The 26,260-nt window shown below is 41.1% G+C and overlaps 1 protein-coding gene across 6 annotated transcripts in view; it reads left to right on the top strand.

Moving 5' to 3' along the window:
• The window catches only part of LOC150087215 (tyrosine-protein phosphatase Lar-like), a 1,652,393-nt gene that overhangs the window by 1,162,386 nt on the left and 463,747 nt on the right, over nt 1–26,260 (top strand). For all 6 annotated transcript variants that reach the window (XM_090371077.1, XM_090371082.1, XM_090371081.1 and 3 more), the window contains one exon: nt 8,037–8,223. In XM_090371077.1, coding sequence (XP_090227203.1) covers nt 8,037–8,223 — 187 coding nt within the window. The remainder of the gene's footprint in view (nt 1–8,036; nt 8,224–26,260) is intronic.

Genomic DNA, 26,260 nt, shown 5'->3' with positions numbered 1-26,260 from the left:
GCCCCGACATATTCAGAAGCGCTGAGGACCCCAACAGAAACACAACAGACAACAACGCACCAGACAATAACAACGCACCAGAAGAGGAAGACGCTCCTACCAACACCAAACCTGGTGATACTTAGACCGAAACAAACAGGAAAAATTCCCACAAGCGAAGACCTCAAAGCAAAATTAATAAATAACATGAAGGAGGACCTAAAGCTAACACGAATAAAAGGGATGAGAAAGATGAGAGATGTAGGACTGGTAATAGAGACAGAGATGAAGCAAGTAATCCAGAGCATCATTGAAAACCCCAAGATTGAAGCCCTTGGATTAACGGCCCAGCTGCCCAAAAGGAAGGGACCAAATATATTAATTTATGACGTTAGCCCAGAAATTACAGCCACCCAGATAGCTGAAAAACTTTACCACAGAAACCTCCAATGCGAGATCCCGGACAAGCAGCTGCAAGAAGTGATAACACCAAAGTTCCACATAGAGGCGAGAGGAGGCTTAAAAAACAGCTGGAGTGTGGAACTAATCCCGGAAGCGTGGCAAGTCCTAAAGGACCGGACAAGGGTCTACATAGAATGGGGAAGCTATCGTTTTCGTGAGCGGGTGGCAGTACCGAAATGCTTTAGATGCTGTAAGTTTGGCCACTCCAGCCACGTCTGTTCCCAGACAGTCCCAACATGCGGACATTGCACTGAAAAGGGCCACGAATATAAAGAATGCCCACACAAAGACAAGGAAGCCACATGCGCAAATTGTAAAACAACGAAACTCGAATATACACACTCAATCAGGGATCTAACTGCCCAATCTATATAAAAGCCAAGAGCACCTACCAAAACAGAATCGAATATGGGTACAAAAATTAAGAAATATAACACAACCATGATCAAAATAATACAAACAAATGCCCAGCGAGCAAAAGCGGTGGCTGACCAGATTCGGGTCAAGGGCGATGAAGAGAACATAGACGTTATTATATTACAGGAGCCATATGTCCATGCAAGGCGGGTGGTGGGCTACCCATTACAATATAAAGTGATCCACACAGAAGAAGACACCCCGTGGGCGGCGGTATTGGTCAGAAACAAGAATATTACCGCAACAAGAATAACGCAACTATGCATGGCTTGGGCAGCCTGTGCCCAACTCATCACAGCACTGGGTTCCCTCTACGTGGTGGCTCTATACGGTAGACCGGGACAAGAAATAGAGATCGCCATCAACTACCTACGCTACCTACAGAACATCCTGCCAAACAAAAGAATCATAATAGGCGCGGATGTAAACTGCCGCTCCCCGCTATGGTATAGCGCTACAGATGATAGAAAAGGGACAGCAAACGGACAGCAGCTTGAGAATTACCCGACAGGATCACAGTTAGCGGTCCTAAACCAGCCACACCAGTTACCGACATTCTGTAACACCCTCTGGGAGGTCACAATCGACATATCCTTAGCCACTAGGAACCTGGCGAACCACGTGGCCGACTGGAGGGTGGAGGAAGCCTGGACCACCTCGGATCACCGAGTTATTACTTGCACAATAACAAGAACAATGACAAGAGCAACAACAATCAACCAACGATGCCATAGATATGCAGTTGCCAAAGCGGACTGGCTGCTATTCAAAGAACTGCTGACCACAGCGATCAACAGTAACCCACTAACCCTAAACCCATTGAACAGCCCGGACGACCTGCAGAAAGTTACTACAGAACTGATGACAACTATCAGTAACCAAGCAATAAGAAAAAAAAACACCCCCAACTGGGGCAGTACCCTGGTGGACTCGAGAAATTGCCATGCTCCGGCGGCAAACGATAAAAGCAAGGAAGGACTTTCAGAGGGCCCGCAGATCATGGCCTGCAAACGAAGTCGAAGTCCTGAGACAACAATATAGGGAGATAAGAAACCGCTATACTGATGCCATTAAGAAGAGCAAAAGACGCTCTTGGGAGCTCTTAGTATCCACAGAAGGAAACACTGACCCCTGGGGCCTAGTCTACAAGGTAACCACCAACAAAATGCCCAGAGGGGAGGTGAATGCCACCACCAGGACCCGGCAGGGAAACCTTACCACGACCTGGGAGCAGTCGATGGACAATATATTAGACACAATCTACCAGAAACCAGCGATGCCGATACTACCAGCACAGAGCGAAATATGCGAGAGCAATGCCAGTTACACCAAACAGGCAATGGAACTCCCCTTTACCAATGACGAGCTCAGCGTGGCAGCTAGTCGAGTAAGAAGCAAGAAATGCCCAGGTCTCGACATGATTGAGCCTGAAATCTTAAAGAAAACTATGGAATATGCACTGTACCTATTGCTCACCCTATAAAACAGATGCCTGGAAGCCGGCCACTTTCCAAAGGCATGGAAAACGGCCAACTTAAAGCTAATTCCAAAAAAACCCAAAAAAACCCAGAAAGCCCAGATGCATATCAACCCATCGCACTGCTCTCGGTGGTAAGTAAAGTATTTGAAAGACTACTTCACAGAAGAATAATTGCTCACTACGGAAAAGCTGGACTCCATGCCACGAATCAGTATGGCTTCAAACCAGGGACCTTGACAGTGGATGCACTGGGAAACCTACTCAGGACGGTGCAAGAATGTAGAAACAAGTACCTGCTTCTCATCTCGGTTGACTTTGCTGGGGCGTTTGACTCACTTTGGTGGCCAAGCGTCCTGGCGAGATTGAGGGAGGCACGGGTGCCAACAAACCTATTCAAGGTCATGGAAAACTATTTATCACATAGAAGAGTGGAGATCAATGTAGAATACCATAAGGTCACAAGAGAAGTGCACAGAAGCTGTCCGCAGGGGTCGGTGCTGGGACCACTCCTGTGGAATATGGTCTTAGATGAGTTCTTAGTGATGGATCTGGGACCAGTCAGGACACAAGCATTTGCTGATGACCTGATATTGACCGTGGGAGCGGATTCCCGGGCCCAGTTGGGAACCCAAGCAAACCAAGCACTGCAGCAACTCCAGCAATGGGCCGCAAAACACCAGCTAACAATTTCACCCATAAAGACCTCTTCAATCCTGTTTAAAGGAACCCTGCAATTGCGACGACCACCGCAAATAAAAATTGACAATGTCACCATTAAGTTTGTAAACCAACTTAAGTACCTAGGCGTGGTACTGGACAACAACCTCTCGTTCCAGCTGCACCTAAAGTACATAAGAAAAAAAAATCAGGAGCTATTCTGCACTGGTAGCCAGAGATTGGGGAAAGATTGGGGACTCAAAAAAAGAGCCCTGACACTATATTAGAGGACAACGTTTCTCCCAGCAATTACTTACGCCTCAGCAATTTCGTTCCCAAAAACTGCACTGGCAATGAATAGAAGAATTATGGACATGATCCAAAGGACCATACTCATAACTACAATGCGTGCGTGTAGTACAGTGAGTACTCCAGCACTACAGGTACTCGCTGGAGCGCTTCCTTTGGACCTGGAGGCTGTTCGCACAAGTCTGCTATACTTGCTATCCAGGGGAGTGGCGGCCACACATCTGGACTACACAACTGACCCAGCGAACAACCTAAAAACGGAAAAAACTAGATTACAGAACCACCTGCTAAAATTATGGCAGAGAAGATGGACGGAGACCACCAAGGGCGAGATAACCAGAAGATATCTACCTGACCTCCAGAAAATCTACCCAAAACAGCCCACCTGGTACTTCCCAGGGTACCATTTGACATCTCTAATAACAGGACACGGACCCTACAATGAGAAGCTGCACAGATTCAGACTCACTGAGGACCCCAACTGTACGTGCGGGGAGACAGAAAGCTGGAATCACATAGTGTACGAGTGCCCACAATATGAAGACCTCAGAGGGGGGGGGGGGTACTTATAACAAAAATAAGATACCTACCAAAAGGAATCCCATTTCATAGATACTCAGGATGAATATAGAGCATTATCCCAGTTCACACAAGACCTCTTCATCAGGAGAAGGACATTAATCACCATCTACAATGACTGACATCAAGTACCACTATTGAGACACCAGCCAGCACAATGTAAAGGCTGCAACTAAAGATGAGGGACACAAGCACAAGGACGGAACTTGCCCCATGAGTAAAGAAACTTGAAACAATAGCTGCCAATAGCCATATGGCGATCTGAAGAGGGCACTCTAGCCCCCTTCACCTTTATACCTACTTCCTTGGGGGGAGGGGGGACATTTTCGTCCTCCCCTCCTCTCCACCCTATATCTTCTACTCTGGTGGGACATGGGCAGGTCCCACTGAAAACTGGGGCTACCTATTCTGTTGGCCCCATATTTCTGTCTTTCTCCGCCCAGCCTTCTGCCTCCCCCCTCTCTATCTATACGCTAGCGAAAGCCCTACATACCAAAAACTTAACATATCTAAATTACCATACGCCCATAACTTGGCCTAGCAAAACTAAGCGATTCTACCCCTACGTCAACGCGTTTCTTTCTTTCTTTTTTTTTTTTTTTTTTTTTAAGGTCCTAGCCGCCGAAATCTCAGGAAATTAAGTGGCAGGACCTGCCAGAGTGAAACAGACTACTGGGTTCCTGATCTGCCTCCACGGGGCGTAAGTGGGGCAACGTTGGGCCTCAGTAGGGGCCCAGCGGCTAAATGACCAGATGAACAACGGTACAAGGCATCACACATATACAAAGTCCCTACACTTTTAAATCTCTGGCTTTTCCAGTCAACTGGTTCACCCACAATGTAAACTACGTGGAGATGGGGGGAACCCCTTGTGCTGTTTGACCGTAAACACACCTTACACTTTACACTTTACTTTTAAAACGACCAACTTAAAACTAATTCCAAAAAACCCAGAAAGCCCAGATGCATATCGACCCATCGCACTGCTCTCGGTGGTAAGTAAAGTATTTGAAAGACTACTTCACAGAAGAATAATTGCCCACTACGGAAAAGCTGGACTCCATGCCGTGAATCAGTATGGCTTCAAGCCAGGGACCTGGACAGTGGATGCACTGGGAAACCTACTCAGGACGGTGCAGGAATGTAGAAACAAGTACCTGCTTCTCATCTCGGTTGACTTTGCTGGGGCGTTTGACTCACTTTGGTGGTCAAGTGTCCTGGCGAGGTTGAGGGAGGCAGGGGTGCCAACAAACCTATTCAAGATCATGGAAAACTATTTATCACATAGAAGAGTGGAGATCAATGTAGAATACCAAAAGGTCACAAGAGAAGTGACAGAGGCTGTCCACAGGGGTCAGTGCTGGGAACACTCCTGTGGAATATGGTGTTAGATGAGTTCTTGGTGATGGATCTGGGACCCGTCAGGACACAAGCCTTCACTAATGACCTGATATTGACCGTGGGAGCGGATTCCCGGGCCCAGTTGGAAACCCAAGCAAACCAGGCACTGCTGCAACTCCAGAAATGGGCCGCAAAACACCAGCTCAAAATTTCACCCATAAAGACCTCTTCAATCCTGCTTAAAGGAACCCTGCAATTGTGATGACCGCCGCAAATAAAAATTGACAATGTCACCATTAAGTTTGTAAACCAACTTTAGTACCTAGGCATGGTCCTGGACAACAACCTCTCGTTCCAGTTGCACTTAAAGTACATAAGAAAAAAAATCCGGAGCTATTCTGCACTGGTAACCAGAGTTACTAGGAAAGACTGGGGACACAAAAAAAAAGAACCCTGACACTATATGACAAGACAATGTTTCTCCCAGCAATTACTTATGCCTCAGCAATTTGGTTCCCAAAAACTGCATTGGCAGTGAATAGAAGAATTCTGTATATGATCCAAAGGACCATACTCTTAACTACGACACATGCATGTAGTACAGTGAGTACCCCAGCACTGCTGGTACTTGCTGGAGTGCTTCCTTTGGACCTGAAGGTCATTCGCACAGGTCTGCTATACTTGCTATCCAGGGGAGTGGCGGCCACACATCTGGACTACAGAACTGACCCAGCGAACAACCTAAAAACAGAAAAAACTAGGCTACAGACCCACCTGCTAAAATTATGGCAGAGAAGATGGACGGAGACCACCAAGGGCAAAATAACCAGACCTCCAGAAAATCTACCCAAAACAGCCGACCTTTTACTTCCCAGGGTACCATTTGACATCTCTAATAACAGGACACGGACCCTACAATGAGAAGCTGCACAGATTCAGACTCATTGAGAACCCAACTGTATGTGCGGGGAGACAGAAAGCTGGAATCACATTGTACGAGTGCCCACAATACGAAGACCTCAGAGGGATACTTATAACAAAAATAAGATACCGACCAAAAGGATTGGAATCCCATTTTATAGATACTGAGTTTTTCATAGTCCCAGTTCACACAAGACCTCTTCGTCAGGAGAAGGACATTAATCACCATCTACAATGACTGACATCAAGTACCACTATTGAGATAACAGCCAGGACAATGTAAGGGCTGAAACTAAAGACAAGGGACACAAGCACAAGGACGGAGCTTGCCCCATGAGTGAAGAAACTTGAAAACAGAAATGCAGCAGTAGCTGCCAGTAGCCATATGTTGATCTGAAGAGGGCACTCTAGCCCCCTTCACCTTTATACCTACTTTCGTCCTCCCCTCCTCTCCACCCCATATCTTCCACTGTGGTGTGGGCAGGGGCATGCCCCACTGAAAACTGGTGCTACCTACTCTATTGACCCCATGCTTCTGACTTTCTACCCCAGCCTTTTGCCTCCCCCTCTCTAATTATAGAGCTAGCGAAAGCCCTACACACCAAAAACTTAACATGTCTAAATTATCTTAAGCCCATAACTTGGCCCAGCAAAACTAAGGTATGAAATCGCAGGAAATTACACTTTGCACTTTACTTCTTATGAACATAACTTGGCCTAGCAAAAACAAGCGATTCTACCCCTAGGTCGACATGTCTTTCTCTCTTTTTTTTTTTTTTTTTTTTTATATGTCCTAGCCGCTGAAATCTCAGGAAATTAAGCGGCAGGATCTGCCAGAGTGAAATAGACTACTGGATTCCTGGTCTGCCTCCATGTGGCGTAAGTGGGGCAATGTTGGGCCTCTGGATTCCTGGTCTGCCTCCATGTGGCGTAAGTGGGGCATTGTTGGGCCTCAATAGGGGCCCAGTGGCTAAATGACCAGATGAACAATGGTACAAGCCATCACACATATACAGAGTCCACACACTTTTAAATCTCTGGCTTTTCCAGTCAACTGGTTCACCCACAATGTAAACTATGCAGAGATGGGGGAAACCACTGGTGCCGTTTGACCCTAAACACACTTTACACTTTACTTCTTACAAAAAACTGGGGTGCAACATGTCATTCAAGATGCATTTCTTGCAGTCATACCTGGATTTTTTCCCGCCAAACTATGGTACCATTAGTGACGAACATGGTTGAATGCTTCCATTAAGTCATCACAGCAATGGAAGAAAGATACAAAAGCAAATGGAGTGCTCCCGATGCTGAATACAAGTATGTTCGTAGCTAAATCTTACTGCCATATAAATAAAAAATACCTTATATACATATGAAAAACTACTTTTTTCAAAAACAAGAGCCAATCTGCCATTTTAAGCACTATTTCCAAGTTTAGCAGCCCAAAATATATAAAGTAAACTTACTTTCATGCCCGTAACAAGATTTGACCCAAAATTTGATGTTCAGTATTATCAGCTTTATGAATATGGGTTAGTTTTAAATATAAAAGCACATTACCTATAATACAAACGGATGGATTTTTTGTTTATTTATGGGAATCCCCAACAAATATATATTATTTTGAATTAGTTATTTTTAAAATATATTTTATTAAGCAAAAAAATTAGAACATTTCGAAAATCAAAGCGTATGTTTGTGAGCAACCCTTTTTTATATATTAATGCATATAAGGCTGGATTGTCATGCAGATCTAGATTCTTAAAATGAAGTGTTATTTAATCATTGTATGTGTCTGTTTGTGTAATGTAAATAATATCTTATTTAAATAATTCTTCATATTGCAATATTAAGTCAGTAGATATTTTGTTTATTTTTATGATTTTAGGTTTTATACACACAGACTGCTGTGGAAGACCTAGACCAGTGGAATAGCAAGCGGGTGCCATTAACTTGGTCTGCAGAACTAACTGGTTTGGACAGCCATGCTATGTATGCTGTTAGAGTTGCTGCTGTTACTCGACAAGGATTAGGCAGGCTCTCAGACTTGATTACTGTCAGAGTTACACCAACAGGTATGAAACCATTAAAAAAAAAAAAAAAAAAAAACCATTCTTAAACTGGTCATTATAATTCACTTAAAATACATCTTATCACATTATTTATAAGAGCTAGAAAAAAAATCCTAGAAACATTTCCCAAAAAAATTTCCCAATGTGTAAACCTTATGGTTTAGACATTGTGGCCAAAGCTGATGTGTAAACCATGAGGCCATCTGATTTGGTATAATATCATCAGGTAGAATGATGAAAATGGCCTAAATACTCAATGTAATTATCAGGAGTGACTTTTCATGCAAGAACTTCAGGTAAAAAAACCTTCCTAGATGGCATTGATCGTAGTTTATTGATGTTGGATTTATTCAAAGATAAAACCACTGTCAAGGGTAAAGAGAAGGGATTTTGCTTTTCCAAAGGTGATTACAGTTTTTAAATTCCTTTCTGTGGGATCAGCTGACATCCTTAACAGAAGCAAATGATAAATGGAAGATGTTTAAGGAAGTAACTGTAGAAGCCTACTTAGCTTTTTATACTAACTAAGAGATATTGTTCATGGATTAGATCTAAATGGATGGCAAATGAACTGATGAGTTTAACTACAGAGAATAAAAATGTATGCGATGATTATCAAGAGCCTATGTTAAGTATAATATAGCTCAGTGTTTCTCACTCAGGAATCTGCAGAACACCATCAGGATTTCCACGAGAAATTGTGGAATAAATAAATAAAAATTTTGAAATACAGTAAACCATCGATTTAACAGACTAATAGGGGAGAAGAGGTGTCCATTAATGCTGAAAGTCTGTTAAATCAAATGTAACCTGGGGGCATTTTAATTTGTTCTTAATGTAAAAAAAAGCTTTAATACAATATACAGTACTGTACAATATAAAATTATGTTACAACTTTGCCTTTGATTTACTGTTATCAGAAACAGTTTTTTTTTACGCCATAAATTTCACAAACACATGCACTGAGATGTCTTGTTCTGATTTCTCAATTAGCTCTAATTTCTGTGCCACATTTAAGTTCACACATTTTCTTTTAACTCCCCTATCACTTGATGCCATTTTAAGTTGTAAGGATTTCAAAATTATTTAATAAATAAAGTCACAATTCAGAAATCACAGAAACGCTCTGTTTACAACCTGACTGCATGATAGCTTGAGGCATACTGAGACCGAAACAAAGCAAGTCGATAGACCTACAGTTTAGTGTCCCGAGTCATGTTCGGCTTGCAAGTCACCGCCTGCTCTTATCTGTAATCTGGGAAAACATCTATTTGAACACATTTTCAGAAAGAATAAAAAACAACAATTTCCTGAATTTGATTATAAAAATAAAAGTAGGTAATTAACAAAACAATAATGGGTTATTTTAAAAATAGGTAATTATTATTAATTTTTAATTAAAATTATCACTGAAGTTTTGTATAACCTAAAAAAAATAATATGGTCGAGATTAATATGTACATTACTGTATTATTATTCCAGTCCGTTAAATCCGAAATCCGTTAAATCGAGGGTTTACTGTACTGCAAAAATCTTCCAACTCTCCTTCAAAATATTGTGTAAATATTTTCCTGGTAAATGGAAATACTGGAGTAATTTCCATGCACTGCCAACTGCCTCTTTGTTTTGATTTTGTAAGTTCCTATTTAAAGTTATATATAGTTAAAGGACCATCTTACCAATGGTAACAGAAAAGGGAGCCCTGTGTCACCATGAGAAAAAGAGCAGCACTGCAAACGCACACCTATCATCTTGAGAGTACTGTTCTTATCTGCAGGTCAAGTTTTGAGAATCCCTTTTGTCTGCAAACTGCTACCCAAAATTCTCCATGTTTATAGTCTTTCTTAATCTCTCTCTCTCTCTCTCTCTCTCTCTCTCTCTCTCTCTCTCTCTCTCTCTCTCTCTCTCTCTCTCTCTCCCCTACCAGATTGTTCAAGAAGGGTGTTTGTACTCTTTCTTTATTTAAACTTTTTATCTATATAATATCGTTGCAGATACACCACAGTTAACCCATAAAATTAAACTACATATGTAGTTTAATTTTATGTAATTTTATCGTAGTGTAAAGGCATTGTTTTAATTATATCTCATATTGTGGCTACCTTCACAACGAGATACCAGGTATCGCACTACTTCGAATAAGTAACGCTTCTCTAGTAGAGAAGACTACTGTTACTTATTCTCAGTGGGCACCACCACCACCACTCAGACTGCACCGATTGAAAAATAGTATGGGATAAGATACTCTGTTATCCTCATGCTGCCCCTATTAGACTTAGGAAAGCAAAAAAAAAGGTGTAGGAGAGGAAGAAGAAATTCTGTTGTAAGAGAAAAGGGACAGTTACTCCTTATAAACTCCTCAAATAGGCAACACTTCCCCAGTAGAGAAGACTATTGTTAGCTATTCTCGGAAACTGTGAATATTAGACTCCCCAGATGGCACCGTTTCAAAGCTAGTTGACTTTTCATCAGCAGGTGGGCATGTACCCTGGTAATGCAAACATGCCATCACAGTTTTGCAGTTAAGTCCACAATATGAGAAATGCCAAATGGTGAACAGAATGATACTGTATTTAAAGACTAAATGCACAAGGCATAATTCCACATGGGGTTGTTGTTGTTATTTGGTTTTTAGGAGCAACTAAGGTCATATTGCTCTGGGGATATGCGGTGATCACTTCCTGACCTTTCTGCATCCTCCATATTTGGTGGTAATGGGCTCAAACCCCGGTCTAATCAAGAAGTGTGTGATACACACTGCTGCTCCTGCCCACCTGGCTACGGAGGATAAATTAACTATATAATATAAGTGTAGATACACCATAGTTAACCCATAAAATTAAACTACATACGTAGTGTAAAGGCATCATTTTAATTATATCTCATATTGTGGCTACCTTCACAAAAAGATACCAGGTGTTGCACTACTTTGAATAACTAATGCTTCTCTACTAGAGAATCGTTACCACCCACCGATGAAATGCCAAAAAAGCTTTGAAACGGTGCCATCTGGGTGGTGGTGCTCACTGAGATTAAGTAACAGTAGTCTTTTTTCTACTAGAGAAGTGTTGCTTATTCAAAGTAGCGCAATACCTGGTATCTTGTTGTGAAGGTGGCCACAATATGAGATATGATTAAAATGATGCCTTTACATTACATATGACCCCAAGGTGCCAAACATTTCCATGGCCAAGCGATCTCTGAGCTCTATAAAGTAATTTCAAGTGTTTTCCTTCAAAGGAATCACTCTTCTTGTTAAGTTTAAAGTTAGCCTCTCTTAAGTTTTCATAAAGCACAGTAGACTTCATCTTACAAGTAGTAAGTTAAATCAGGAAAGAAAAGATACCTTTCCTTTTATTTTTATTAGAGTTACAAACTTAACAACTGCATGGCCACTCAAGGCATTACTCCTACCTCCCCGTGGCAGGGCCTGTAATCTGAGTGGGAAAACCAACCCTCGTGGCCAAAAGGAGTACAAAATGGACAAAGAAATCTTTCCTCCACTTGATCCATTGAAATCCTCTACCGATAAAGACCAACCTGATCATGACTCCTATCAAAATAAAAAACAAAAAAGAGAGATATGTCAACAAGATCACCCAACCTTTCTCCTTATTCATTCTCTATCAGATTTTCCTGCGTGAAAATTTTCCCCATTTCTAATCCAGAAATGCTTGGAAAATGCTGCAGGATTACTGAAGATGGTAAAATGATTACAGTCTGGAGATATGCTGGTAGAAAAAGTGAAACTGACCACACTTAGTGGAATTCCCGTGAAAATAATGCCCATGCCACTCTAAATTCCTCCAAAGGATTTATAGCAGAGTGGGAGATCATTAACATCTCAGAGGATGAAATTGTGCAAGAATTAGTAGATCAAAGAGTAATACATACACACAAAAAGAATATTAATCTGGAAAGATGGAGAATTAAAGCCTGTACAAAACATAATACTTACTTGTAGTACTCTAAACTTACCAACAGTGGTTAAAGCACGGTATCTAAATTGTCATATATATCCATATATACCGAATCCCATCAGGTGTTATAAGTACCAGAAATATGGACACCCCAGGTAGCATGCCGTGGCACTATGATTTGTGCAAATTGGTTCAACAGAACACACTCAAGCTGATTGTACTGTAACCACCTTCACCTGCCCCAATTGCAAAGGTAACCATCCAGCATATTCAAAAAATTGTGAAATGCGGAAAATTGGGGAAAAAAATAAAAAATACAAAACACAAAACAAAGTAACATACCAGGAAGCCAAAAAGCATATTGTGCAGTTTATGCTGAAATGCACGTATGCGCAAGCAACCCAATACAATCATTCTATTGCTACTCAAACTGACATTACAGTCACTCCAAACACTTCTCTTGCCGATTGGGCCAGGTTCGTGCTTAATGCTAAAACTGGAACAAGCAATTAATACTCCAATTTCAGTACCACCCAATATGCTTGAAACTACTAAAAAAGCAGATAGAACAGTACCAACAGACCATGCTCAGACCAAGAAATTCCATATACATATGGATGTTGACAACAAAATTGTCCGAGAAGAAACTATATTAGAACTTCATGCAGAAGAACACATGGATACAGAGTGACCGGTTTTCCCCAAAAAGACAGAAATAAAACAGATCGTTACAAACAAACTGCTCCAAAAAAAAGACTGATCAAAACACAGCTCCATGCGAGCCAATATTGATGACTTATATGACCTGATCAATAAGTATAATCCAGTGAGTGTTTGTTTGCAAGAAACTAATTTAGCACGACACGTAATTCTCTCAATTAAAAATTAAACAATATACAGAAAAGACAGGAATACTGCAAAATCCGCACATGGAGGAGTAGTATAGCGATATTAGTTAACTCTAATATCTCTGCTCGACATATCTCTCTACAGACTGACTTAAAAGCCGTTGCTGTGCGTGTTGCATTTGGAATAACCCTAACTCTCGTTTCAATATACCTTCCACCAAACAGTACCATCATGCTAAAAGAACTAGAAAATCTAATAGCACAAGTGACAACACCTTTCTATCTCATTTCGAGATTTCAATGGTCATCACCCATTATGGGGATCTTCCGACATGAATCAAAGGACAACTGATTGAGACCTTACTGAACCAACAGCAGTTACTCTTACTAAATACTGGCCATCACACTTATTTACATTTTTGCACAGGATCCACCTCAGCAATTGATCTGTCGATCTGTTCTCCAATTTTATTTCCCAGTATGGAGTGGTCAATTCTAAACGAACTGCCCAATAGCAATCATTTTCAAATTAAATGCAAATTTCAAACAAAACAATCTCACTATCCAAATTACAGAGTAAAATGGAAGTTCTCAAAAGCAAATTGGGCAAAATACTCAGTTATTGTCTCTTTTAATGATCAGTTTATTAAAACACAGCCGATAGACTACGTCACTGAGTGCATTACCACACAAATTTTAACAGCAGCATCTGAAGTAATACCTCAGTCGTCTGCAGATTAACACAGACATATAAAACACTGGGGGAATGAGGCTTGCAAGAGTGCCAAAAAGCAAAACAATAAAGCCTGGAATCTATTTTGTAGGTTTCCAAAAACTGCCAACATCATATTATGCATAAAACAAAAGGCAAGAGCGCGACAAATCAGAAGACGAACCAAAAAAGAATCCAGGATGAGATTTGCCAGTACCATCACGAAGAACACTAGTAGTCAGTTAATATGGAAGAAAATCCAACAATTAAATAATAAAAAATAAGAGTAGGGGACCGGCAATATTACTTAACAAGTACAGGTCACTGTTGAAAAAAAAAGCGTGAATTAGAGTTGACTTTGAAAGTGTCTGCAATTCTGCCCAGACAATATGAGGGAGTATATGATGAGAGCCTATTCGATCAATTCGGCTCTGGAAAGATTTTTCAAGGCTCAAGGGGTAGAATTTTTTCCAGCCTTGCCTGTACTTGTTAACAGGAGAGACTGCTTCTACAGGGATGGGATACACTTAAATAAAAAGGGTGCAAGAATATTTGCTGCTGCTATCGAGGCAGTGTTAGGTAGGTCGGAGAAATGCTAGCTTGGGTGGATACAAGGACTAATAGATTAACAGTAACCACTGGCAGAGGTGAAAACGATTCATGCACTGCTTCTATTGGAATGGGCAGCAGCCTGTAAAACAAGATGCAGGGTATTTCAAAGACTGCTGGGAGTCATTGCAGTCCAAATAAACATATGGGTTTTATTAGGGTAGCTAAGAATAGGAACAGGTGCATGTATACTTGTGTATACACCAATGCTAGGAGTTTGGTAAATAAATTTGATGAATTTCAGGTATTGCTCAAAACATCAAAGGCAGATATTGTTAGGATATCAGAGATGTGGTGTCACACAGATATAAGGAATGCAGAAATGGAATTTGGGGAGTACAATGTGTACAGGAAGGATAGACAGGATAGAAAAGTAGGAGGGGTGATGCTATTAGTTAAGAAACATAAAATCCAAGGAAGTGCAGCCAGTCAACATTGCTGGACATTGCAGTGTCAAATCAGTTTGGTATGACATAAGCATTGGAACATCAAAATTGAAAGTAGGAGTGTGTTATAGGCCTAATGGTTGGCACCTCTGTAGCCAGGTGGGAAGGAGCAGCAGTGCATAGCACACGCTTCTTGATTAGACCAGGGTTCGAGCCTGTCACCACCAAATACGGAGGATGCGGAAAGGTCAGGGAATGACCACCACATTTCCTGGAGCAACATGGCCTTAGTTGCTAATGCTCCTAAAAACCAAACAACAACATAGGCCTAATGGCTCTGATGATCATAATAAGAAAGTACACAGTAAATCAGAGAGTCTTATAATGGTGGGGATTTTAATTTCCCAGATATTGACTGGAATTGTGGATTGGTCACTCACACAGTAGCAAGGGTTTTCTGGATTTATTGGATGACTGTTTTCTACATCAGCATGTTCAGGAGGCAATTAGAGGGAGTAATACTCTTGATCTGATTATCAGTAGTGATTGTTCATGCATTAAGAATCTGCAGATGAAGGAACCACTAGATGGCAGAATCACAGTGTGCTCAAGTGGTATTTACTCAAAGAGGTAACAACCATCAGGGGTAAAAGGAAGGGTTTCTGCTTTCGTAAAGGCGACTATGGTGGTTTGAGACAGTATTTAAATTCTATATGGTGGGACCAACTGATGATGTTACCAACAGCAAATTCAAAATGGGAAGCATTCAAAGAATTTATCTTTGAAGCTAATAGGATTTACATACCAACTAAGAAATATTGTTCAAGGTTTAGGCTAAATGTACGTCAGATGAGCTAATGAGACATATGACAGAGAAGAAAAATGCATGGGATACATATAAATTGATGGGTGACATGGAAGCCTATGATAGATATAAACTGGTCTGTAACCAAGTCACAAAGGAGATTAGGCAGGCAAAGGCAGATTATGAGAAATCTTTGGCAAAAGGTACAAAGAAAAACAAAGAGTTCTTTACCTATGTAAACTCTATGAATGAAAGGGACGAATCAGATTGGTCCACTGGATATTGATGGTTCAACTGTTCATGATCCTGCTCAGGTGGCTAAGAAACTAAATGAGTATCTTGCATCTACATTCGCACATGAGTTATTCAGGAATGGGAATGCCAGAGGTGAATAAACTCTGGCAGTGAGCTAGATGATTTTGTAATAACTGAGACGAAAGTAGAGGAGAAATTGTTGAAGATAAAACATAAAAAAGGCACCCAGGATGGATGGGATGACTCCAGTTATATTAAAGGAGTAAGAAAAACCCTTAGCCATAATTACAAGAGCTTCTTTGGACTCGGGGAAGTTACCCATGGACTGGAGATGTGCAAATGTGACCCCAATTCACAAAGCACGATCAAAGAGCGACAAAAGTAATTATAGACCTGTTAGTTTAACTTCTGTTCCAGGAAAATTAATGGAGGCACTGGTTAAATTGTCCTGGAGGTTGTCACAGACATTCTCTCAGATAGGCCAGACAAGCTGTACTTGCTACCTGGGAGTCTAAAACGCTGATGGAACTGATATTCGGGTGACACTCAAATCAAGTGGACCCAATTTCAGCGAAGTCCGGACGGTCTGTGACAGCCAAATCCTCTGCTTGCACCTTCACAATGGTGGGACTGTTAATAATCCTGAGTATAATCTCCATGCACAAGTACATGGTGGGTGACCACCCAGGTGTGAACCAACGTAAGCAGGGGTCGAGGTGTGGCGCCCACACCACATGGAGGAACGCCGCCCCTCTATGTTACCAGGCAGTACTAGATGGTAGACGACTCTCATCAACCGGTGAAATATGACCACTTTGCTTATTGGAGGCTTGAAGTGGTGGAATCCATGTTTAGTCTCTAGTGCTAAGTTCCGGTCAACCCTTCCCTATCTCTTCAATCATGCAGTATGATTGATGACTTTTGAGGTTATGATGAACGTTGTGGCGAGATCCAATATTCCTTACATTTCAAGGGTACAGCTCTAAAACGGTGTTCGCAGGCCGGCCGTTGGGTAGTACACCGGACCGAACCTATTGGTAACTCTCTAGGAGGCTTCCAGATCAGCTAGTGTATAATCTTGCTAACTCTACTCTGCCAGATAGTGACTGGAAGGAGTCCGAGTAGTGTGTATGTGGGGAGCAATGTCGAGGCCATGGTATGTCAAGGATCAGGGTATATTCTTACCACGTGTACGCCATATCCAAAAATTTCATTATTTCATACAGCATGTCCCACTGACTTTTTCTTACTATTGAATACACCATGAATTGTCAAACTAATAGAGCAAGCTTATCTGCAAAAAGATCTAAACTTCCCAAGCACTTCGTAATTCATTTCACAAATGTACGTGGTCTCAGTTCTAATGTCAACGATGTCCATTTCCACTTGCATTCTGCCAAACCCCATGTACTTTTTCTGACAGAATCTCAGTTATCGGTTGATTCAACTACTGCTCAGATGCCCAAATTATTCGCTGTATGATTCCTTTCGCCTCAAAGGTGATACTTGTGCATATGTTCGTTCTGATATTCCCTGTCAGAGACTTGGCAATTTCGAATCTCCTCTCTTTGATCTTTTCTGGCTTAAATCTCTCTATCTCATTGTGTCTAATTCATCTGTTGTCTCTACCGTTCTCCCAACTCCACTAATCACTTGGAGCTCTTTGACTTCCTCTGTTTGGAACTTGACTTTCTCCAGTCCAACTTTCTTAACAGTGAGTTAATTTTCCTTGGTGATTTTTAATGTTCACAACTCCAACTGGCTTCCGTTTTCTAGTCACACCGACCCAGCAGGTCGAGATGCTGAGGCTTTTGCAATTACTAATGACCTAGCACAGATTGTTCATTTACCTACAAGAATACCGGTCAGTCCTAATCATACAGCCAACACGCTTCATCTTTTTCTCACAAACAACCCTTCTAAGTACACGGTCGAAGTGAGAGGTCCTTTAGGCACTTCAGATCACAACTTGGTGATTGTCTATTCTCCAATGGAACCTTTATCTCATGGCTATTCCTAACCTCGTGTTGTTTGGCATTACAAGAATGCAAAATGGGATGACCTGGAGGTTGTCACATTATTTATTGTCACGTTATTTTCTTCTTTTCCATGGTCGGATTACTGTTTCAAAACTTCTGATGTCAACGTTTGCTCAGATCGTGTCAGTGAAATTATTCTTGCAGGAATGGAATCCTTCAATCCCACACTCCACTTTAAAATCTCGTCCTTTATCTTAACCTTAGTTTTCCAATAAATGTGCTAAGGCTGTTCAAGAGAAGAATGTTGCATATCGTAATTGGCTTGTTTCTAATTCTTCAGTTTCGTTTTCTGCCTACACCAAAGCTCGCAACATTTGTAAAGCAGTTATTAATCAGTCCAAACTAGAGTTTGAACAGCCTAAGAGTAGAAAACTTGCTTCTTGCCCTAATGGTAGCTGAGCATTCTCGTCTCTTGAAAAAGCTATTGGCCGCAACTTTTGCCCATCTCTGCTCCCACCTCTGTCCAAACCAGATGGTTCTGTTGTCACTTCAGCCAAGGATAAAGCTGACCTGCTAGCATCCCATTTTTCTTCTAGCTCATGTATTAATGATCATGGGAAAACACCTCCCACCATTCCCAACACACTCCATTCAGTGCCTCCTGTGGGATCGGCGCCTCCGTAGCCAGGTGGGAAGGAGCAGCAGTGCGTAGCACACGCTTCTTGATTAGACCGGGGTTCGAGCCCGTCACCACCAAATACGGAGTATGCGGAAAGGTCAAGGAATGATCACTGCATATCCCGGAGCAATATGGCCTTAGTTGCTAATGCTCCTAAAAAACCAAAATAACAAACAAGCCTCCTGTGGTCTTACTTCAAAAGGATATCAGAAGGATTTTGATGAATCTTGATGCTAAGAAAGCTCCAGGTCCTGATTGTATTTCTCCACTTGTTCTCAAAACCTGTGCTCCTGAGCTTACTCCTTTTCTTTGCCGCCTTTTTTCACTTTCTTATTCCAAAGGTGTTTTTCCTTCTGCTTGGAAATTTGCTCATATCCAGCCAGTTCCTAAAAAGGGTGACAAATCCCTTCCATCCAATTATCATCCCATTGCAATTACTTCTACTCTTTCTAAAGTAATGGAGAAATCAATTAACCGCCAATCTTAAACTACCTAGAAACCTTTCGTCTGAACAACGATTGCCAGTATGGATCGAAATCAACTAACTTGATTTCGATCCTTCTAAAAGTCAGTCTTGTCTTATATCTCGCAAAAAGGATTCTTCTGCTCCTATGCTTATCTTTAGTGACACACCGATTTCTACGCAAAATGATATATCTCTTTTGGTGATTAACCCGACTTCTAATCTCTCATGGCACAAGCACATTACAAATATTGCTTCCTCTGCATCTAAAAAACTTGGTTTTCTCTTTCGCTCTCGGCATTACTTTTCTTCCAAACAGTTGCTCACTCTGAATAAATTGCAAATTGCCCTGCCATGGAATATTGTTCCCACATCTGGGGGTGGTACCCCCAAAACCTCTCTCAGACTTCTTGATTCCATTCAGAAAAGGGCAGTTAGCTTAATTAATGATTCATCTCTAGCAGAGTCTCTCCACTCGCTCTCTCATAGACATACTGTTTCTGCTGCTTGCCTCTTCTACAGATACTTCCATGGGCACTGTTCTTCTGAATTGGCTTCTATAATTCCCGCTGTCTCTTTCAAAACAGTCCGAACACATGCTACCACCAGCCAACATCCATTTACTGTCCAACTTCAAACCCACAGAACCAACTTTTCATCTTCCACATTTCTTCATTCAACTGCCGTTTTCTGGAACTACCTTCCTTCATACATATTTCCTGAAAATTACAGTGTACAGAAGTTCAAGGTCAATGTCAACAAATATCTTCTTTCTTCTTCTCAATCTTCAACCCAAGCACGGTTACTAAGTACTCTAGGTTCTAATACCTCTCGTGTTTGGGGTTCACATAAAAAAAAAATAAATAAATAAAAAAATAAGCACTGCAGGATCATCTAGACAAGACTTCACTTATAGCTCGGACACAGCATGGTTTTGTTAAGGGAAAGTCTTGCCCGACCAATTTGATTGGATGCTGTGATGTGGTCACAAAGGAACTGGATGCAGCGAATAACTTTGATATCATATATTTGGATCTTAGAAAGGCTTTTGATACTGTTGCACTTGGAAGACTGCTGCACAAGTTGGAGCAGTGTGGCATTGGAAGCAAATTGCTGCTATGGATAAAGGGATGGTTGAGTGGGAGAAGACAGAGAGTGGTAATCAATGGGCACTGCTCATCGTGGACTAATGTTATTAGTGGAGTCTCTCAGGATTTAATGTTGGGTCCACTGTTGTTTTCTATATTTATAAATGATATTGATGATGGTATATCAAGCTTAATGTCCAAGTTTGCAGATGATATGATGATTGGCAGGGTTGTTAAGCACACTATTGACACTACGCTGCTGCAACAGGATCTAGAAAAGTTGAGCAGATGTGCTGAGAAGTGGCAAAGTTTAACTTTGACAAATGTAAAGTACTACATATGGGAAGCAGTAACCCCAGAGTAACAGATCAACTTTGTGACACTAAACTAACAGTTGTAGAGAACGAAAAGGACCTGGGGGTAATTGTGCAGGCAGATATTAAGTTTTCTGAGCAGTGCAGACGGTTTGCAAGAGTAGCTCATGGTGTCTAGTCAATGATATACAGAAATGTTTCTAGCAGGGATAAGGATGTGATTATCCCTTTTTATAAGGCAATGGTCAAGCCACACCTTGAGTACTGTATACAAGTGTGGAGGTCTCATTTTAAGAATAATCTAGGGCTGTTGGAACAAGTACAGAGAAGGGCAACAAGATTAGTGAATGTAACAAAAGTTTGCTCTTAAAAAGAAAGGCTTAAGTTTTGCAAATTACGGTTTCTGGAGACTAGGCACCTGTGAGGTGATCTGATTCTTCCTCTTGCTCAGAATAATCACCTGAGAAGGCATAAATTCAAATTGAGGAAAGACAGATGTAGGATAGATGTGTGGAAGTTTGCCTTTAGTCAGCAGGTGGTTGGTTGGTGAAACAGACTTCCATCTTTTGTTGTGGAGGTTGAATGCTTAAATAAAATTTAGGCTGAGCTGGATAGGTATTTGAATGTAAGGTGGGGTGAAATGGTGTTTTTTTTTTTTTTTTTTTTTTTTTTGGCTGATGCTGCATAAGCTTGCTTTCTTGCATCATATGCCTCTGCTAATGTAATGCATTCCTTTCTCTGCTCCAATCTTGATTAAAAATGGACAAGAACTGTCCTCTCATAAGGAAATAGGCGATTTCCTTGGAGAGACTTTAAGTCAAATATCAGCAGTATCTGCATACGACATTTCTTTCCTGAAAATCAAAACCTTCGCAGAAAAATATGAGATAAATTTTAATACCACCCAATCTCTTCCTTATAAGCAGCCTTTCATCTTAGGAGAACTCCAAGAAGCTCTGAACAGAACAGAACAGAACAGCAAACAGTGCAGTAGGACCTAATGGAATCTACTATATAATGTCAAACATCTAAACAATACTACCTTAAATCTATTATTAGTTTTCTCTAATCAGATATTTCTTGAATGTGTTTGTCCCTCATCAATTGCAAAACTGTTCCATGAAACAACTGCGCGAAGGACATGCTGCTAGCAATGCGCGAGCTGCTTAATATATACTGATGACTCAAAATCAGCTGCTGCCGTAGGTGCTGCTGCAGCACTCTTTCCCTCATTCACAGAATCTGTATCTCTCCCGGCTGAATGTAGCAGTTATACTGCAGAAATGTATGCAATCCGACTAGCTATAGACATTATCAATATCTCTCTCTCAACACTAGTAGTTTAATATATACAGACACCATGATTACGCTGTCTCCAATAAGTAACAATTTCTCAATCCCACATCCCATAGTAAAATAAATCCAGTCTCGTCTAAATCATTTGAGGAATAGGAATCATACTGTAATTTTCTGTTGGATTCCAGGGCAGTCATGCTGGCGTCAAAAGTACAGCAGACCAGGCAGCCAAGCACCCAAGCAGCAGTGCACCTCCATCTTATCAAGTACCCTATATAGATTTCCCAAAACATATCCAACATATCTGTAGGGACCAGTGGTTATATTTTTCGGAGCACGTGCGAACAATAAATTATTGGAAATTAAACATGAACCACAAATATGGAGCTCCAACTTGAGGAAAAACAGGCATGAAGAAGTAATACTGGCAAGATTGTCACCCTTTTTAGGAACTGGCTGGATATGGGCAAATTTCCAAGCAGAAAGAAAATTCCTTCTGCTTGGAAATTTCTTATCTGAAATTTTCTTATTTGAAAATTTCAAATAAGAAAATTAAAAAAGGCGGCAAAGAATTGGAGTAAGTTCAGGCGCACAGGTTTTGAGAACAAATGGAGAAATACCATCGGGACCTGGAGTTTTCTTAGCATCAAGATTCATCAAAATCCTTCTGACATCCTTTTGATGGAAAACCACAGGAGGCATTGAATGGAGCGTGTTGGGAATGGTCGGAGGTGTTTTACCAAGATCATTAATACATGAGTTGGAAGAAAAATGGGATGCTAGCAGGTCTGAAGTGACAACAGAACCATCTGGTTTGGACAGAGGTGGGAGCAGAGATGGGCAAAAGTTGCGGCCAATAGCTTTGGCAAAAGACCAGAATGCTCGGCTACCATTAGGGCAAGAAGCAAGTTTTCTACTCTTAGCCTGTTCAAACTCTGGTTTGGACTGGTTAATAACTGCTTTACAACTGTTGCGAGCTTTGGTGTAGGCAGAAAATGAAACTGAAGAATTAGAAACGAGCTAATTATAATATGCAACATTCTTCTCTTGAACAGCCTTAGCACATTTATTGGAAAACCAAGGTTTAGATAAAGGACGAGATTTTAAAGTGGAGTGTGGGATAAAGGATTCCATTCCTTCAAGAATAATTTCACTGACACAATCTGAGCAAACGTTGACATCAGAAGATTTGAAACAGTAATCCGACCAAGGAAAAGAAGAAAAGAAATCTCGCAGGTCATCCCATTTTCATTCTTGTAATGGCAAACAACACAAGGTTGTGAATAGCCATGAGATGAAGGCTATATTGGAGAAGTGACAATCACCAGGTTGTGATCTGAAGCGCCTAAAGGACTTCTCACTTCAACCTTGTGCTTAGAAGGCTTGTTTGTGAGAGAAAGATCAAGCATGTTGGCTGTATGATTAGGATTGTCCTGTATTCTTGTAGGCAAATGAACAATCTGTGCAAGATCATTAGTAATTGCAAAAGCCTCAGCATCTCGACCGGCTGGGTCGGAGTGACTAGAAAACGGAAGCTAGCTGGAGTTGTGAACATTAAAATCACCAAGAAAAATTACCTTACTGTTAAGAAAGTTGGACTGGAGAAAGTCAAGTTGCAAAGAGAGGAAGTCAAAGAGCTCCAAATGATTATTGGAGTTGGGAGAATGGTAGAGACAACAGATGAATTTGACACAATGAGGTAGAGATATTTTAAGCCAGAGAAGATCAAAGAGAGGAGATTCCAAATTGCCAAGTCTCTGACAGGGAATATCAGAACGGTCATCAGAACAGTTTGTATTATTGCTATATAAAAAATACTACCTTCTTCTCTCTGACACAAATGCTATCACCTCTATGACTAACCCGCCTATTGGGAAACAATGCCAATCTGGATGAGTTTTTCGCTCGTGTTAAACAAATTAGACTTTATATCTAATATCAAATGAGGCAAACTCTGGCACCCTTACAAATATTTGAATAGGCACATTTTGGCCTCAGCTGCCCTTGTGCTGCTAAACCTCTACACCACCACCTTACTCTACATATGTAGTTTAATTTTATTGGTTAACTGTGGTGTATCTAGCATTAGCATTAGTAGAGGCATATGATGCAAGAAAGCAAGCTTATTCAGCATCAGCCAAAAAAAAAAAAAAAACACACCAGTCCCATTTCACCCCTCCGTTCCTTCGAAATACCTGTCCAGTTGAGCTTTAAATTTGTTTAGGCTATCAACTTCAACAACAAGTGATGGAAGTCGGTTCCACCAACCAACCACCCGCTGGCCAAAGGCAAATTTCCGCACATCTATCCGACATCCGTCCGTCCTCAATTTGAATTTATGCCCTCTGAGGTGATTATTCTGAGCAAGATGAAGAATCCCATTGGCATTGAGCATGCTCAAACCATTCAAAGCCTTATACACCTCTATCAGATCACCTCGCCGGTGCCTAGTCTCCAGACTCTGTAATTTGCAAAACTTAAGCCTTTCTTCGTAAGAGCAACCCTTTGTTCCATTCACTAATCTTGTTGCCCTTCTCTGTACCCGTTCCAGCAGCTCTACATCCTTCTTGAAATGAGGCCTCCAGACCTGTATACAATACTCAAGATGTGGCCTAACCATTGCCTTATACAAGGGAATAATCACCTCCTTATCCCTGCTAGAAAAATTCCTGTATATCATTGACAAGACACCATGAGCTACTCTTGCAGCTCGTCTGCACTGCTCAGAGAACTTCATATCTGCCTGCACAATTACCCCCAGGTCCTTTTCATTCTCCACCACTGTCAGTGTAGTACCGCGGAGTTGATACGTTGCTCTGGGGTTACTGTTTCCCATATGTAGTACTTTACATTTGTCAATGTTAAACTTCATTTGCCACCTCTCAGCCCATCTGTTCAACCTTTCCAGATCCTGTTGCAGCAGCATAGCATCAGTAGTGTCCTTAACAACCCTGCCAACCTTTGTATCATCTGCAAACTTGGACATTAAACTTGATATCCCATCATCAATATCATTCATAAACACCGAAAACATCAACGGACCCAACACTGAACCTTGAGGAACTCCACTAATAACATTAGTCCACGTTGAGCAGTGTCCATTGATTACCACTCTCTGTCTTCTGCCACTCAACCATCCCCTTATCCATAGCAGCAATTTGCCTCCAATGCCACACTGCTCCAATTTGTGCAGCAGTCTTCCATGTGCAACAGTATCAAAAGCCTTTCTAAGATCCAAATATATAATATCAAAGTTATTCCCTGCATCCAGTTCTTTTGTGACTACATCATAGTATCCAATCAAATTGGTCAGGCAAGACCTGCCCTTAACAAAACCATGCTGCGTCTGAGCTATAACTGAATTCTTGTCTAGATGATCCTGCAGTGCTTCTTTAACCAGTGCCTCCATTAATTTACCTGGAACAGAAGTTAAACTAACAGGTCTATAATTACTTGTGTCAGCCTTTGATCCTCCTTTGTGAATTGGGGTTACATTTGCACAACTCCAGTCTATGGGTACCTCCCCTGAGTCCAAAGAAGCTCTCATAATTATGGCTAGGGGTTTGCTTACTTCCTTTGCTGCCTCCTTTAATATAACTGGATAGATCCCATCCACCCCAGGTGCCTTTTTTATGTTTATCCTCAACAATCTCTTCTCCACTTTCCTCTCAGTTATTACAAAATCATCCAGCTCACTGCCAATGTTTACTTTACCTACATCATTCTCCTTCCTGAATAACTCCATGCGTGAATGTAGATGCAAAATACTTGTTTAGATTGTTAGCCACCTGAGCAGGATCCTCAACTGTTGAACCATCAATATCCAGTGGACCAATCTGATTCATCCCTTTCCTTCTTGAGTTTAAATAGGTAAAGAACTCTTTTCTGTTTTTCTTTGCATCCTTTGCCAAGGATTTTCGTAGTCTGCCTTTGCCTGCCTAATCTCCTTTGTGACTTGGTTACAGACCAACTTATATCTATCATAGGCTTCCATGTCACCCATTAATTTGTATGTATCCCATGCCTTTTTCTTCTCTACCACATGTCTCATTAGTTCATCTGACAACCATTTAGGCCTAAACCTTGAACAATATTTCTTAGTTGGTATGTAAAGCCTGGTAGCCTCCAAGATTAGTTCCTTGAATGCTTCCCATTTTGAGTTTGCTGTTGGTAACATCATCAGTTGTTCCCACTGTATAGAATTTAAATACTGTCTCAGACCATCATAGTCGCCTTTTACGAAAACAAAAACCCTTCCCTTTACCTCTGATGGTAGTTACCTCCTTGAGTAAATCCCACTTCAACACACTGTGATCACTGCCACCTAGTGGTTCATTTATCTGCAGATTCTTAATGCATGAAGAATCACTACTGATAATCAGATCAAGAGTATTGCTCCCTCTTGTTGCCTCACGAACATGCTGATGTAGAAAGCAATCATCCAATAAATCCACAAAAGCCTTGCTAGTGTGCGAGTGACCAATCCACAAATTCCAGTCAATATCTGGGAAATTAAAATCCCCCATTATAAGACTCTCTGATTTACTGGCCCACTCTATTTCCCTGTACAATATCTTATTATACTCATCAGAGTCATTAGGCCTATAGCACACTCCTACTCGCAATTTTGATTCCCCTATGCTTATGTCACACCAAACTGACTCGACACTGCCCTGTCCATCGATG

Source organism: Mastigoproctus giganteus, chromosome 4, assembly GCF_048544385.1.
Source record: "Mastigoproctus giganteus isolate SK-2022 chromosome 4, ASM4854438v1, whole genome shotgun sequence".
NCBI classification, from domain to species: Eukaryota; Metazoa; Arthropoda; class Arachnida; order Uropygi; family Thelyphonidae; genus Mastigoproctus; species Mastigoproctus giganteus.
The sequence above is the reverse complement of the archived record's forward strand: the minus strand, read 5'-3'. Positions and strand labels throughout refer to the sequence as shown.